Genomic DNA, 16,690 nt, shown 5'->3' on the forward strand with positions numbered 1-16,690 from the left:
TTATTCACAACTAAATCAATGTGCTCATTTTGGAAGCACGGACACAACACAGAAACAGCAGCCTTAAATTCCAATTACGCAGACAGCTGACTTGCAGACTACGGACACTAGCTCAGATATCTGTAATGTGTTCTTAATCTTATGCTCACAGGCCAAGAACGAGACACAGCAGACCATGCGTTCAATTTGAATTCCTGAAGGATCTTCTCCGAAACCCTTGAGATTAATCCGGAGAAGGCTGGGAATGGAAACTGCTTTGGAATTCACTGCCCTTTGATTCGAGGTGGATTTGTCGAGGACAAATTCTTCTCCTGCACGGCAGCCAAGATCAGACCAGAAGATGAGCTCATTGCTTTATACTGCCAAACTAACTCGGGATTAAGAGACCTTTCTGATGTTTATGGTGATATTCTTTTTTTGATGAATAGATACTATACAGTAATTATTTATGTGGTGTATTGTGTTAAACGATATCAGGACTGATGAAACTAGTGTTAATAGACACCAGTACGTATTTCAGTAAACATACAGTAGTAGTGTTGGTTGATTGGTTATATTGCTTAATTAGATGTGTTTTGATAATAGCGAAACGCCTCAGCAGTGAATATTTTGTCACATTTCATCAGTCTCAACAGAAGGAAACTTCCAGAAGTGGACATCCTGGTCCACCATTTACTGTTCATGTGCTCTGCATGAAAAGGTGTACTGTATAAGCTATGAGGCCTGCTTCTAAATGGTCCATTACTTAAAGCACCATACTTGATGACTTTGCCAGCTTTTCCCATTTTGTTAGCTGGCCAAATGTTCAAAACAAATGATCCATCTATGCTACGACTGGGTCAAATAGACCGTAACGCTGCAGATGGTGATGGTAATTTTCAACATGTCAACAGCAGATTCTTAACAGACTTGATTTAGGATGTTAATCTAATGGCATGATGACACATGGAAACATTGTGCGCCTTTAGGAAGCCTAATCACTGAAACCAGATCAGAAGACTGGGCAGATGGGAGAAAGATGGGCGATTAAGTTGGGGTTACTTTTAATCCTGGTGTTTCTCACCTACTGATAGCAGAAGAAGGGCATGTAGGAGTACATTTTTAAAAACTGAATTTTGTTTGGTCTAAGATATTTTGTCCACAAGACCACCATGGTATAAACAAAAAATTAGTTAAAGGTTGCACACTACACTTATGTAAACGTGGAGGCTAAATGGATCGGCGGTCCGACTGGTTTCTCGCTTGTACTCATGGCTTTTTCTGGAAGGTTTGTTTGACTTTGCTCTAACCCAAGGAGAGAAACAGTAAATAAACTATACAAATCTCCTGGATTACTTCTGAGTAACCAAGACCTCCATGGTGGGATATAAATATCAAACGGTGAAAGTGAGTCATTGACCAAAAGCAACTTCAATGGTCAATTTTTTTGAGTGTCTCCTCAGGCTTCAGAAGTTCTGAAATTATGCTCTATTAAGTAGATACAGATGATGCATGATGAGGTTAATTGTTGCATTAATCTTATAAATTGCCCATGCAACTTGTTTATGACAATGCCAAAGCCTGAATAATTATTCTGTTAAAAATATAAGGGCCAGGTTTCCCAAAATTGTTAAGAAGCTCTTAAGTCCTAAGAACTTCTTAGGAGCGTTCTTAGAACATTCTTACAACGCTCCTAAGAAGTTCTTAGCACTTAAGAGCTTCTTAACAATTTTGGGAAACCCGGCCATTGTCTGGAAAATAACACCTACTTCAATTCTAATAGACTTGTGTAAATAGTTTTTCTTTTATAATCAAACTTCTTGAGCTGAACTGATGGTAAAACAAGGGATGATTGGTTCCCAGAGGCAACTAGGCCCCCACAAGGAAGGACTGTACAGTTTCCGATATGCCATAATGGCCTTTGGTCATTTATGCCCATAGGCCTACATTGGCTGTCCAGTAGCAGCATCTAGTGTCGTTATATTGACATTACAACGACAATATCTAGGCCTACAGCCCAATGTTAAGCTAATTTTCTGATAACACACTGTCCTATGATGATGACCTGTCCCACTCCCAATTAAATAAAACTTACCTAAGTGTCTCTCTGTCTCGTGAGCTAGATAGGCCTAGGCCTAGAACCGCAACTACTTAGACCTTTTCGATTATAGGATAAACAAAATTATATGATACAAAATTGCATTATTAGACACCTAAATAATGTTTCCCAGGTGGTACAGAGATGATCATTTATCCTTAAAGTGGCATTTGAAATTCTGAGGCAATTGTTAGGTTAAAAATAGGCTAGCACTGACAGAGATAACCCGTGGTTAGACAACGCGGTGTTATGCGCAAAATTTGCGCATGAAGTCGTTTGTAGTCAACCCCAAAAAATAAACAGGAAGGTCGATGCTCACATAAAGACCGGTCCAGCACAATCGGCTGTCCTTGTAGTCAACTTTCTGTGAATGCTAATGAACGTAGTTTGTATAGAATTCCTGACATGTGTCTTAACAAAGCATAAAACATTGTGGAAAACGATTTCGGACAGTGAGTCAGCAGTTGAGCAGGTGTTTCGTTCTGGCTGTGTTTCGCAACTGTTACCATGTTGTGAAGGTAGGGGCCAGTGGAACGAGTTGTACGTGGAAGCTTTTCAGGCGAAACAAAACTGGAATAGCGCTATCGTTACTAAAACGACTAGGCCTACGAGCAACGGAAACTATGGACGATTGTAAACCACCAGTGTTTACGTTTGGAATAATAGCTGACATTCAATATGCTGACATAGACGACGGGTTAAATTTTAAACAGACACGGAAACGGTACTATAGGAATAGCCTCAGGTTATTACAAAAAGCGAACGAGGGCTGGAATGAGGAAAAAGTTAAACCTAGTTTCATTCTGCAACTTGGGGATATAATCGATGGATTTAACAAAAAATATGACGCCTCTCAACGCGCACTGGATACAGTTGTAAGACTATTTGACCAAAACCCGGCAGTGCATCACGTTTGGGGAAATCATGAATTTTATAATTTCACTAGAGGCGCGCTTCTGTCCTCAGTCCTTAACAGCAACACCAACCAGCAGCGCGCCTCGGATGCTGACGACTTTTACGCATACCATTTTAGCCCCACCCACAACTTCCGATTTGTTGTACTTGATGCTTACGATATGAGCATCATAGGTCGAGAGCAGTCAAGTGAAAAGTACGAGCTGTCACTGAAACTTCTGAAAGACCATAACACCAATGAAGACCTCAACCATCCCCCAGGTAACCAGCAACTGTCATGTCTTTTCCCAGTGTAAGGCAAGTGACTTTACCCTTCAAGGACTTAACAGTGTGATGCCAACATGGCCTTTGTGTATTATGTGCTGTTGTAACAGTTTTCTCAGGACTGGAGCAGAGATTTGTCAAATTCAATGGGGGACTCAGCGAAGACCAATTGAAGTGGCTGGATGGAGTACTGAGTGAAGCAGACGAGGCAGGGGAAAAGGTTACAGTTGCAAGTAAGTTGGTTATAAAACTCTATTAAAGTTCACTAAGGATCAACAACGCAGAAATGATCAAGGGCCAGGCCAGATACAGTTTCCATTTGGGATGGATTTTGTTTCCATGAATATGCTTACATGGACAACCTTAGTAATAACAACAGTTAACAGTAACTTGTATCTGAACTGTGCTTCCTATGTGTCTAGACAGAAAATGAATTTAGGAATATGTTGGTGCCACTGTTGGGGACCCACAGTGTTATGCCTGTGGTTGTGACCATTCATGTATTTAATAAACAACCAACGAACCCCTCCACTCCACAACTGAATATCCTATTTCGCTTGCAGGTCACCTGCCAGTACACCCAGACTCCACCGACCCCATATGCCTGTCCTGGAACTACAACGAGGTCCTCTCCATCCTGCAGTCCCACAAGAGTGTTGTCTGCTTCATGGCCGGACACGACCACGACGGAGGCTACCACAGGGACAGCTCTGGCATCCACCACCTCACACTGGAGGGGGTCATCGAGACCCCTCCGGAGAGCAATGCCTACGGCACTGTGTACGTGTACGAGGACCGCATGGTCCTCAAAGGTAACGGGAGGATGGTGGACCGTGTGCTAGAATATCCCGGAAATCTTACACGATGAAGCATAGGATATGTAAGGACTCTTTGGGTGCCGACCTTAAAATGTTTCTGCAATTAAATTTGAATTTCAATTGAGGGCAACTTGGAAACCCTCTGATGGTTTTGGTCCTATATCTATGAAACATGTAAGGTTGATATAATGACGTTTCTAACTCAGGCTTTACATGATTAGTCATGTAAAAAAAAATGGGACATTGTGATCTGATCTGATCTGATCTGATTTTTTTCTCCACTTGGTTAAATTGTGGATGCCCTGTATGCAGAGACAGAACCTTTTCAGGTAAAATATTACATTCACAAACTAATTTATTTAATGAAAGTGGGTAAAGGAAATCTTGACAAATATTGTTTACAAAAATGTATAGCCTACAAACATTTAACACACAAATTAGCATGTTTCTTTTTTATATCTATATTGACCATTAGGAAGACTGTGATGAAAGTATTAAAAACATGGCACAGAATCAAGCACTTGAATGTAAAAGAAGGAGAATACTCTTATGTGAATGAATAAATCTGAACACATCTTTTCAAGAGATACAGCTTGTCTAATATTTCTTTAGCATGTTACTGTTACATTTTTTAGAATTTACATTTTTAATAAGCGAGTGTAGTGTTTGGACAAAGGGGTAATAGGCCTACTGTTGTATTTTCAAATAATCGAGATATTCTAGCACATTCCAGGTATGTAAAGTCATAGCCAACCAGTCGAATTTGCCCTTCTGCTTTGTATGTCTTGGGAAAGGCTATCAAATGGCTATCAAATGGCCCTTTCTGACAAAGCTTGCTAATGGTGGCAAAGAGTTCTGACTATTTCACCTTTTCCTTTGCATTTTTAGATTATGACATTAGCAAATATTTGCTCACTCATTTGTATGCTGCCCATCGTACAATGTAGGGAATGTTGCCTTTAGTACATTTCATGCGGATCCAGAAGGGGGAATATGACCCAACCTGGCAACCCCTCCAGGCCTCAGAACTTGGCCTTCTGTGTTTCGGACAGTGTAATACCCAGCGCCGAAGCTGGGTGTCCCGCGTCGGTAAATTGTTTTAACCCCTTAATATCTTTGTTATAGCTAATGATTCTTCCGTGACTTGCGTTAACAGACGTGGACGTGGAGTGAGCTGCGTTTTAATCTTGTCTGGAAAGGGTGAAGTTTACTCCCTGCATTGCAGCCACAGTGCTGCTGGAATCAAACACAACAATGGCGACTCCCAGTCCTAGCACCAATTCAACAACCTCCTCCTGCAGTAAGACTAATAACGCAGGATCCATACTACACCACTACCAAACGCAGGCTCAACATTTAACAACAATGACCAACATGCAGGGTAAGAGAATCATTTACGGAGAGACTTTTCCTTTCGAAATTTCTTCTCGGAATTTATTTGGGAGAAAGTATGCTCACTGTGTCACGACTGCAACGTAGTGATACAATGTTGCTACCTATCAATGAGTAGGCCTTGTTATTTAGCTTTTTACGTGATCAGTGGCAGTTGTGTTACTATTCGTTTTGCGTTCGTGTGGTGAAAGGATGGGCTAGTTGTGAGCTTTTCATGGTCTCGATTGAGTTTTCAGGGATTGATTTTAGGTCATTTTGCTACATGTAGCCTGCCACCACCGCATAGGCCTGTGGCTAACAAACTATTATGCTATTCGTATATTCTCTTCCTTAGTCTGTAGTGTTCACTGCTGCTATTTTATTTTATTTTCATCCAAAAGCGTACTGGTTTATAACATTAACTATTATCCAGATGACTGGCTAATTTTTAGCTTTCCAGTGTGGTGTATGATCCCTTACTATTCATAGCTGGAGTTAGCCTTCGTCTGTTGCATGAATCTTTGCTTGCAACAAGATTTAAGTGACGAATGCATGAAAGGGTCGTCTACCTAAGAGCCACAGAGCCTCACCTTCATAGATACAGGCTTTCTTAAAACATTTGGAGCACATCATACACCACCTTTTAGGAGAGTAATCGTTGTCTTCCGTCTGCATTTTTGTCATAGCATATAAGCTACTTGTAATAAGTGTTCTTGCCACCTGGTAGCTACAATTCTCTCCATCGCCAAAATAATAAATGTTATTATAACGTTTCAGATTCCAACACTTGCTGGAGATGTCAAAATGAATCAGGTACTTATATGTTTTTGTTTGTGTGTTTGTTTGTTTGTTTGTTTTTAATGCCTCTAAAATGATTTCTATCATTTTGAGATGAAACACCATGCTGAGGTCCTTCTGAAAGGACTAAGCTACAAGACAGAGAGTAGATCAGCTCCATGTCATTGCTTGTCATAAAAAAATACATTCATTTAGTTTCATCAGCCTCATGATGGCATTAGAATCACTTCCTTTAGTTTTTTGTTTGTTTATTTGTTTGTTTTGTTACGCTTTGTTTGTTTTTGTTAAGCTATAAGCCTAAAGAATGGACAATGGCTGTGTACTGTATGTGTCAAAAGATGACTGGGCAGAGTACACCTCTGTCAGCGAAGCACCCTCCACAGCAGTTCAGTCTCCTCACGACACATGGATTGTTATCATCTCACATATGATCACAAGCAAGGACCACCACAGCATAGGTTTGCGCCTCAAAGACCGAGAAAGAATGTGCATCGTGCTTCATTGCATCGAGCATGTTTCAGTGAAAAGAAAAGAGACCAGTCCTGTGTTCTGAACACTCCACTCTTTTACTACATAGTGCACTATATAGTTATTCACATAAACACTATATAGTTATTCACATAAGCACCATATAGTTATTCACATAAGCACCATATAGTTATTCCCTGTATAGGACAATATCCAGGGATGGAGTGTTTTTTTAGAACATAGACATGGTTCTGTCTCCCTGGGTCCCTGATTTTATTTTGTTGCCACATGGAATGCAATTACATGCCCCCAAAGGCTTCTTCTCCACAATAGGGTTTCAGATTAACCTGGCTGGAGCCTCTCAAAGTAAGAGAAGCATTTTTCTGCCTGACGGTGCTTCCTTTATCCTCTTTTTCCCTTCAGTTGGATGGTACGCTTGTCAGCTCTCGCTCTATATCAGCCTGTGGGAAATGACAGAGAGGCTCTGATATCTGACAGAGATGCTCAATCCACTACAAAATGGTCTGTCTCTCGACAGACTTTAGCTTGCAGAAGAACTGATAAGCGTATGCATTGGATGCAGAACGCCAGTCGTCTGTTTCAGGGAACTTTCAGCAGTATTATCAGTATTAGCTATTTAAATTGGGGCCACAGCAGCTGAAAAAAACTTCAGTTGGAGGATTGAGCATCTTTGACCTAACTGCAATTTTGCCTTTGTATTTATTTATGTACATATTTTATTTATGTACATTTTTGAACACCCTTAACATTGTCTCATGTTTGTCATCATCTGGGCTATGTGGATGCACGGGATGAGGGGGTGTCGGGCTCGGGAAACTCATGCCTTTCTCTCGACGTTCATTTCGAAGACCTTACAATTTTGTTGGAGTAATTCCTATATACTGACTGCAGAGCAATCCCTCTCTGTAATATAGAATGCAGTCTCTCACTACGGCATTTGCACCGGCTATTTTAGTACACTGTGTGTGCACAATAAGGTAAATCACTGACTGTTCTTTGCCACATTCTGCTTTCTCTTTCTCTCTCTCTTTCTCTCTCTCTTTCTCGCTCTCTCTCTCCCCTTTTTCCTCCTTTTTTTGTTTTCTTTTGTTTTGTTATTTTTTTCACAGCTAACCGCCGAGCCCTGAAGTTAACCTTTGCCAACCCTCCCATGAAACCAACCACAAGGCTCCCGATCTCTACTGTGACACCTCCATTCCAGAACCCTCATATGTAATTTCATTTTTTTGTTTTGTTTTTCCGATTCACATCACAACTTGAATTCAGATAGTCATGGACAAAAAAAGTAGAAACACATGACATGACACACTGTATTCAATATGACGTTTGTACTGTAAGTCATTGCTGTAATTCTCATGGATCTCTTGATGTCAGTAAATAGTGTGACATGGAAGGAAGTCATCACACATTTCTGGAGTAGGGTGTGGCCACTTTATTAATCCATTTGGGTCACGTGTTATATTGATTTAATAACATATCTCATATAGCCATTACAGTGAAATCCATCTAACATACTATTGTGTCTGTGTGTCTGTGTGTCTGTGTGTCTGTGTGTCTGTGTGTCTGTGTCTGTGTCTGTGTGTCTGTGTCTGTGTCTGTGTCTGTGTCTGTTTCTGTGTCTGTGTCTGTGTCTGTGTCTGTGTCTGTGTGCGTGTGCAGAGAGAGGCTGAGGACACACAGTATCGAGTCGTCGGGGAAGCTGAAGATCTCCCCGGAGCAGCACTGGGACTTCACTGCCGAGGACCTGAAGGACCTGGGCGAGATCGGCAGAGGCGCCTACGGCTCCGTCAACAAGATGGTCCACATACCCAGCAACCAGATCATGGCCGTGAAGGTGCAGCACACAAGCCACCGCCATGACTTGCCTGATCTGTTCTGTGGAGATGTGGATGCTTGTGATTTGTATTTGTATACATGGATTTGTGGCAAACATATTTAACATACAAAATGATATTTATTGTGGAGTCGTTTCATTTGCAAAGTGCAAAGTCTGTCAGTAAGGAAAGTTCTTAGATATTGTGTGGCATATGGGAGAATTGAGCCGACTCATCCATGTTTTCACTTCAATGTCTTGCCCACGGTGTTAAAGCTAGAAAGTAGATTTTGTCTCGTTATTAAATTAGCTTTAGTCAGGCTTAAGACTTTGCACTTTGCCTATCAATCACATTGTGGCCCCAGATGTCAGATGTGCTCGCATCAGAGTGAATCAAGTGGATGATGTTGTGCTGGCGGGTGCTGTAATTCATCTCCTGCTCCTGTGATTGTCTCCAGCGGATCCGCTCCACCGTCGACGAGAAGGAGCAGAAGCAGTTGCTGATGGACCTGGATGTGGTCATGAGGAGTAGTGACTGCCCCTATATTGTCCAGTTTTATGGCGCTCTTTTCAGAGAGGTGAGGGGCCCTCTTCTCATTCTCTCAGTATCTAATGATGCAGAGATATAACTATATCTCCATACATGAAGTGTATGTATGTATGATACATCATTTGCATCACTTATAGTCTATCTATGGAACTGAATATTGGAACTATGGAACTGATTATTGCCATTACAATTAAGCATTGTTGTTTATATCATCATTGACTGGTTTTATTCGGAATAATGAACATTTCGGAATGTGTTTGAGTCATGTAAACGCTTTATTCCAGTATATTGCCATAACCTGATTAAGCTCATATTCCGTTTACTAAAAACCTGAACAACACCCTTGGAATATGCCTCTAGTCTTTTAAATGGAATATTGTTGCATGTAAACATATTAGTCGGAAAATGCCCCTAAATTCCGTCTGCACATGTTCATGCAAGGAATTTTGATTGAGTGGTTTGACACTGTGGCAAAAAGTTTCTACTTCTGGAGTGAAGATGAGATCAATTAATGTTAAATGTCATAATGGAATATATATCAATGGGCGAAAGCATCGCAATGCCCAAAGAAGCAGGTTTTGCGCACACTGCTGACAGATGAATTGATTGAAAAGCTCTCAAAGCAGGCCATTATAAGGCTAAAATGGAAAACAATAGCAGCTCTAATCTGGCCAGATTTTCCTATTTTGCGGTCATGAATGAAATTCAGGCACTGAGACCGTTGAGATGGCATCACGCAGATTCAGAATATTCTGAATAGTTATTCAGAATATGCAGATTAACTTGTAAACGGGTAAACATTCCCGTTTCTGCTTAGCCTGGGTGTTCCCATGCTGCCTTGTGCGCAAGTTGACTCACACTGCTAAGGCAGCCTGTAAACTACTGCCCTAATTTTTGCCCCAGATAGGGGACCAATCACAGAACAGGGGGGAAAGCAAGACGATGATGCTATGCACAGACACATTTGATAGACCCAATGAACGGATCTGGGCATTTTTTCAAATACGAGAAAATGAACGTTTGGTTGCCAGACTACGTCTCATTGAGGAGTGGTAGGCGCTAGCCGGGCTAGTTTCTGCAGGACATGGAAACATATTATTCTGAATATCGCCATAACCAGAATATGGTCCTTAATCGGAATATTGTGTGCATGGAAACATAATCAATGAATGTGATGTGTATGATGTGTTGTTATGAGGTCTGGTGTTGGTTACAGTTATCTTTCATGTAGCATTTCTGAGGTTTGCTTTGACCTTCTGTATCATTGCTTTCTTTCAGGGTGACTGTTGGATCTGTATGGAGCTCATGTCTACCTCATTCGACAAATTCTACAAATATGTATATTGTGCATTAGATGATGTCATTCCAGAGGAGATTCTAGGCAAAATAACATTAGCCGTAAGTACATCAACAGGCAGTTCACCTGTTTCCCCACTTGTTGTCTCTGATGCATCGCCACCAAAAGATGATGGGGGTTGTGACTCTAATTCTCCTTTACTTATTGTCCACAGACTGTGAAAGCACTGAATCACTTAAAAGAAAACTTGAAAATAATCCACAGAGGTAAGTGGCTGCCCTCAAAAAGATCAGAAGAGATATGAATAAATAAAACGCTGAGAATGTCACTGTGACATTATTATGGCTTCCGGCATTCCTCTCAGTACATTTCTTTTTGTGTTACCGTTTTAGACATCAAACCCTCCAACATTCTCCTGGACCGAAATGGCAACATCAAGCTTTGTGATTTTGGCATCAGTGGTCAGCTGGTGGACTCCATAGCCAAGACCAGAGATGCCGGCTGCAGGCCCTATATGGCGGTGAGAACTTGGCGTTTTTCATGGCGCTGCAGTGATTTGGAAGTTTATCTTCTTTTCTCTTTGCCACAAATTCTTGGGCAAGGATGTCCAAGGCATGGACGGCAAAGGAAGTTGATGTGACCCAATTTAGATAATTGAAGGTGAAGGTGAGGCGACTCCGCTTGACCTAGGGCTGACTACTGAGGCACTTGCCTTCTCTTCCTCTGATGAAGGAAGTTCCCTTCTTTGACCCATAGCCATGTTTTAAAAGCTTAATGTCAGACCCAATGAACAGCCCATGTCTTATTTTCATACAACTACTACATTGTCAAACATTCCTGTTGTGGAAAAAGCTCATTACTTTGAGGTTCTGACAATATAGTAAATATATGTTAAACAGATAAGAGGGAAATGAGCCCACTTAGAGGTCAAAGGGCACTAGCCAGTCAGCCAGCCGGACGAACCCAGTCTCCTTGAACTCTTGATTTAGTTTCAGCAGACGGCTCTAAATCTATAGTCTGTTTTCCTCCGATTCTTGAACCCTTCACAAGACAAACACTTTTTGGAGTGGGCTGGGAAACAACAACAGAATAAGAGGCACCATAAATGAATGTGTTGTTTTATGTCTGGAGAAAATCTCGTGGAAGTGTTTCTTACACGTGGTATGCTTGGTCCTGTGTCCACAGCCCGAGAGAATAGACCCCAGTGCCTCCAGGCAAGGATATGATGTCCGATCAGACGTCTGGAGTTTGGGAATCACTCTGGTAGGTGCCAGAGAGGAGATCGGCATACTTTACCTCAGCATGATTGTAAAAATATGGCTTTGTGTATAATCTTAGCTCTGGTTATCATTTATGTTCTTCATTTTATTTATGATGTATCTAAGTAACTGCATCTACAATTCATAGCTGTATGATTGTATGATTTATGTATAGTATACAACTAGCTGTATTTGAGTGTTGTGGTTGTTTATACTTTTCTGTGTGTTTTTCTTGCAATAGTATGAGCTGGCTACAGGTCGTTTTCCCTACCCTAAGTGGAACAGTGTGTTTGACCAGTTGACCCAGGTGGTCAAGGGGGATCCACCTCAGCTATTCAACTCTGAGGAGAGGCAGTTCTCTCCGAAATTCATCAATTTTGTCAATCTATGGTGAGCAACCCCCCATCTGTCTCCCCCATTTCTAAACATGTCTGGCATTTCCTGCCTGTCTGATTTGCTGCCCTCTTGTGGAAGAAAGCTTTCTGTTCAAATTCATCTCAATTTCAAATTTTCTTAGCAGTAAAGGAACTAGTATGTTTTGGGAATGTTTTAATTCACACCTTTCCTGTTAAAATTATTGTGCTCAAATAACAAAATGCCTCTGTGAATATCACACTCTAGTGAATCAGTAACATTGAACATGGCCATTACTATAACTAGGCATGGCATCTTCCTACCTATCAGTCACCTATCTCAGCCTCAGTATCCTTGCGTCCTTGTGTCAGGTGGGAGGGCCTTCAGAGAGGATTTTGTTTTACTATGAGCCAGTTTCCTGTAAAAGGATTAACCTAGCCCTGGACTAAAAGCCCCCCCCCCCCCCCCAATGGAAATCTCCATTAGAGTTCTCTTTTAGTCCAGACTAGGCTTCATCCACATACAGGAAACTGGCCATTTGATCTTCAATGCCCCTCACTTCCTCCATCACTGCTGACTATGGGTGCCTCTCATTTGGGCTTTTATACATCCTCCCTCGCTCCCCGGGCCTCAATCCTCACTGATCTACATAAAGAATGATGGGGCAGCAACAATGGGATAGTCTATCCAGTGGTAGTTACAGATCAGTGGGAACGACCCTCGAGGATCGAGCATCAGGGATCGAGGAGGCATGTTGAGAAGCACCTTATGCCTTTTAAAGCAGTCCATGTTCACTGTGATAAATCTATGATCACTCATTTTGTTTCTATACCTCTGTTGTCTCCAGCCTTACTAAGGATGAATCAAAAAGGCCAAAGTATAGAGAGCTTCTGGTGAGTGTCCTCCATTTCTGACAAGTTCTTTTGTAGTGAACCACAACTGCCATGATCATTAGTCACCCTCTGCTGCTTAGAGTAGACCAATTTATGATATACATTGCGAACAGTATTTACAAGTATCCATATAGGTGCACATGCATGTGTAAATGTATACATATGGAAGTATTTTACATTGATCATATCTGTTGTGACATCAACAGTTGGGGCCTGAGAGATGTGGTGATTACTTTACTTATAAGTGATAACAATACTTGGCTTAGCTCAGGAAAGAATAATGCAAATAAAGTAATGCTAAAAAGTAAAATGTTGTGTGCGTGATGACCTAAAAGTACAAGGAGGAAATGGCAAATATGTAGTATTGAGAAAATGAAAGGGGGGAAAAAAGCCACGGCCAAGTATATAGGATGTGTGTGACATATATTCACTTGTTGCCCATCACATATTGAATTTCAAAATGAATCCATGGTCTGTCATTGCTACATTGCTGCTTGTCTCTTCCTGTCTGAATAAGGCTTTACAAATGTTGCTGTAATGTATTAGACTTTGTGTCTCTGCACCCCAAAGTAGTGCATGCAAAAGTATTGTAAGGCAATGCAGCAGCACATTAGAAAAAATGACATCATCATGACCTTCAGGGGCTTCACATTACAGAGTTATTCAAAACGATAAAAAAAATGCATGCAAATTATGCCAAAAAGCTGGCATTCCATTCCTTTATGCAGATGATGCGGTAATATTTGAGGTCCTATCTGTCCAACAGAGGCACCCTTTCATTCAGATGTACGAGGAGCGGGAGGTGGGCGTGGCCACCTACGTGTGCAGGATCCTTGACCAGATGCCCACCTCGCCCAGCTCGCCCATGGCCATGTATGGGGACTGAGCCCCACGGCTTCAGCTCTCTGACCAAGGAACGAGGGGTCACCTCCGGTAACCTTTTCGGGTGCACAGCATCGCTTAGTGACATGGTTTCTTATTTAAACAGCAATGAAACAAACATACGAAACAAACAAAACAAAAACAAAACAAATGACGTAGAAGAAGAATTCCCAAAACGTTTTTTTTTTGTGCAATAAACATGGCTCTCATATCCGTGTCCATCAAATATTGATCATGACATGTCATAATTCTCTTCAGCAGTTGTCACACAGTGTAGTGTCGAGTAGTAGGTTCCATCTTGCCATCCCATTATGTTCATGAGTAGAAAAACCAAACTTGAACTCTCACTGTCTGATTCCACCATCATTCACCTTTGCTTGAATGGGAATTTCAAAAAAAAAAGAAAAGAAAAGTTAAGTCTATACTTGAACACAATGTAAACAAATACAGATTTACCAAATAAGAAAACAAAGTTGCATTTCAAATGGAAAACCATAAGCCATCCACACGTGTTTCAGTCACCGTATATGTTGATACTGATAGTAATATGCCAATGTACAGTCAGTGGGACACCGACCAACCCACACTTGCATTTTAGCACATCACCACATCGAACACTCGCGCTTTTCTGTAATTGAATGCGTACGCGAAAGTATTGTTACGTAACAGCAAAAAGTGTACTGTGGCTTCATCATGTTTTCTGATTATGCAATATTTTCAAAAGAAAAAAGATAAGTTTGCCTTTCAGATGCAGAATTCACTCAAGGTGTACAAAAACGCTAATATGTTTGCGCCGCATAAAAGGACTATTCCTTCGGAGAACAGTTTACTTGATGTGGTGTGTGTATGCTTAGAGTGGTAAGACAATTCATAAATTGTAAATGTGTATTTATATCTTCGCAAATAGTAAGACCGTTGTAAAACTTCACATTACATCCGCCACCTTGCCCCAGTCCTTGTACAGATGGCCAATGGAGTCTGCCTCTTTACCTGACATCACACATTGATGCACACAGCATGCTATCAACTGAATTAGCATGACGGCTTAGCTTGTGTCGATGGAATGTTCTTTTCTCTCACTTCTTTTTTTGTTCTCCTTGTTTTTCTAACTACCGTATTCAAGTTACCTTCAAAATAGATGCATAATGTCTCAGTAAAGGTGTCCAGTGAAATGGTTCGATTTGGATCAATCCCATTCCAAGGAATGGAGTCAGGCAGTATTGGGCAGTCAAAGAGGGCCAAGTTTGGAAATCACTGGAGCAGTGCGAGCCATCTCGACTGATTCACATCAAAGATGACTTGCGGTTTTATAAAACATTGAACTTTGCTTTTTAACAGGGCAGTTGTTTTTTTGTCTGCTTTCCATTTGTGCCGTCTGCGGCCCTTTGAGATAAAAAAAACTCCTGCATCGGTTTATGAATTCTGTTCTTCTACACTTTTACTTGTGTGTGTGTCAAAAACGAAACAAACAAACAAAAAAAACATTTCACCTGTAATGTCGACACAATCTCTAAAAAGGAGGTAGACACAAATGATGTAAAAATGGCAATTTATTAGAATGTTAATAGTGGAGGGCAAAGTAATATTATGGGCAAGTATTATTCTAATGTATCTTTATTGAGGGTTGGGGGAGAAAGTGTACAGTATGTCCACACTGTGAAAATATTTTAAATGTAATGTTCTGAACCATAGCAAATTGTTTAAAACACAAGAATAAAAAAAAAGATGACGTGCAGGGATCTTGCCTTATATGTCTTGTAGCAGGAGTAGCTCCTCCTATTTGCTTCACATATATTTATGAAAGTATCCATGAAATTTTAGTGTTCACATAGTAATGATATGAGCTAAGTATCTGCCTGCGGGTCAGTTGTTATTAAATTAGGATTTGACTTGTGACCTTATTATCATTGTTTTGTAAGGTCTGGAAATACAAAAATGGCTAAATAAAGTAAATTGATCAGCAACATTTTATGCACTGACCTCCTTATTTGGTCTTGTTATTGCAATAAGTCCTGTTTAGATATGGTTTTTTTTTTGTAATTACTGCATTTATTATTAACCCTGCCTCCTGTTATATTGGAGGTCACACTAACCCTTTTTTATCATCTAAAAGTGTTTGTGGCCTGAATCCAAACAATTTGATTTTAATATATGAGGTTAATCACCCACAGGTATTGAGGATGGGTAGTGAGGAGTAGGTCAAATTGACCCAGTATCATATATATTAAAGCTAAAAGTGTCCATTTCATTTGGAGAACTATTTGTTAAATGACTCACCCGATTCTATTTTTCAGCTCTAGTCTTCAAGTACCTCTACATCAGAATCTACCGTGTATGCACACATCCTCACACTTACTGCTGTTCTACAAGGGTTGAAATACAAAGATGATCACTGATTAACCTTTTGCCTGTAGCTCATAGTGTCATACGGTGTAGCAGCAATGTCATAGGTGCACCCCATACATGCATACTCGTATGTGTACACACACACATGCACACACAGAGACACCTTTACCTACCTTAAGCTACTCCGACAGTTGCTTGCAAAAAATGTTGTCTGGCTTAGCTAGAAAGTTGTAGACACATAAATCTGTGTGGACATCGATACCTATTGAGTCATTTACTATATTTGAAAATTAAATTTACTTGCTACCATTTGTCAATTCACTGTGAGCGATTTTAGGTCAGTTTGACTCTTAAATGAAAAAGTGATGTCTGAAGAATGCAGGCATGTATTCATATCTGTCTCAATGCTTTACTCCTCTACTGCACCAGTGGCAGGGTACATGTAAGGGATGAACTTCTCAACTCTTAACATCACTGTTATTTATAACCTCATTGGATCTAGTTAAGACATATCTAAACTTCCTGTTTGACTCCTTTGGGGGTCTTACCTTGCACATTTTATAG

The 16,690-nt window shown here is 40.7% G+C and overlaps 2 protein-coding genes across 3 annotated transcripts; both read left to right on the forward strand.

Moving 5' to 3' along the window:
* Window positions 1-2,381: 2,381 nt before the first annotated feature.
* Window positions 2,382-4,661, forward strand: adprm (ADP-ribose/CDP-alcohol diphosphatase, manganese-dependent). Its single transcript, XM_062525914.1, has 3 exons — window positions 2,382-3,253; window positions 3,367-3,489; window positions 3,820-4,661. Exons 1-3 carry the CDS (start codon window positions 2,701-2,703, stop codon window positions 4,122-4,124), a joined length of 981 nt encoding a protein of 326 aa, XP_062381898.1. The 5' UTR covers window positions 2,382-2,700; the 3' UTR covers window positions 4,125-4,661.
* Window positions 4,662-5,103: 442 nt separating this feature from the next.
* Window positions 5,104-15,744, forward strand: map2k4b (mitogen-activated protein kinase kinase 4b). 2 transcript variants are annotated; one of them, XM_062525911.1, is made up of 13 exons: window positions 5,104-5,455; window positions 6,223-6,258; window positions 7,045-7,077; window positions 7,842-7,944; window positions 8,392-8,566; window positions 9,004-9,123; window positions 10,374-10,493; window positions 10,607-10,658; window positions 10,785-10,912; window positions 11,578-11,655; window positions 11,893-12,041; window positions 12,853-12,898; window positions 13,665-15,744. In XM_062525911.1, exons 1-13 carry the CDS (start codon window positions 5,329-5,331, stop codon window positions 13,782-13,784), a joined length of 1,287 nt encoding a protein of 428 aa, XP_062381895.1. In that variant the 5' UTR covers window positions 5,104-5,328; the 3' UTR covers window positions 13,785-15,744. The 2 variants fall into 2 exon arrangements, with proteins under 2 accessions (XP_062381895.1, XP_062381896.1); XM_062525912.1 differs by lacking the exon at window positions 7,045-7,077 and having other exon boundaries at window positions 5,106-5,455.
* Window positions 15,745-16,690: the final 946 nt, after the last annotated feature.

The sequence above is a fragment of the Sardina pilchardus genome, chromosome 22 (genome assembly GCF_963854185.1).
Source record: "Sardina pilchardus chromosome 22, fSarPil1.1, whole genome shotgun sequence".
Classification (NCBI taxonomy): domain Eukaryota; kingdom Metazoa; phylum Chordata; class Actinopteri; order Clupeiformes; family Clupeidae; genus Sardina; species Sardina pilchardus.

What these genes read in the sequence shown, in the direction of transcription:
- adprm (XM_062525914.1), top strand. Translation starts at nt 2,701, where the DNA reads ATGGACGATTGTAAACCACCAGTGTTTACGTTTGGAATAATAGCTGAC. An exon ending in AGACCTCAACCATCCCCCAG is followed by an intron (nt 3,254 to 3,366) that starts GTAACCAGCAAC and finishes CTGTTGTAACAG; the next exon opens with TTTTCTCAGGACTGGAGCAG. An exon ending in GGAAAAGGTTACAGTTGCAA is followed by an intron (nt 3,490 to 3,819) that starts GTAAGTTGGTTA and finishes TTTCGCTTGCAG; the next exon opens with GTCACCTGCCAGTACACCCA.
- map2k4b (XM_062525911.1), top strand. Translation starts at nt 5,329, where the DNA reads ATGGCGACTCCCAGTCCTAGCACCAATTCAACAACCTCCTCCTGCAGT. An exon ending in CCTGGCTGGAGCCTCTCAAA is followed by an intron (nt 7,078 to 7,841) that starts GTAAGAGAAGCA and finishes TTTTTTTCACAG; the next exon opens with CTAACCGCCGAGCCCTGAAG. An exon ending in GGAGTTTGGGAATCACTCTG is followed by an intron (nt 11,656 to 11,892) that starts GTAGGTGCCAGA and finishes TTCTTGCAATAG; the next exon opens with TATGAGCTGGCTACAGGTCG.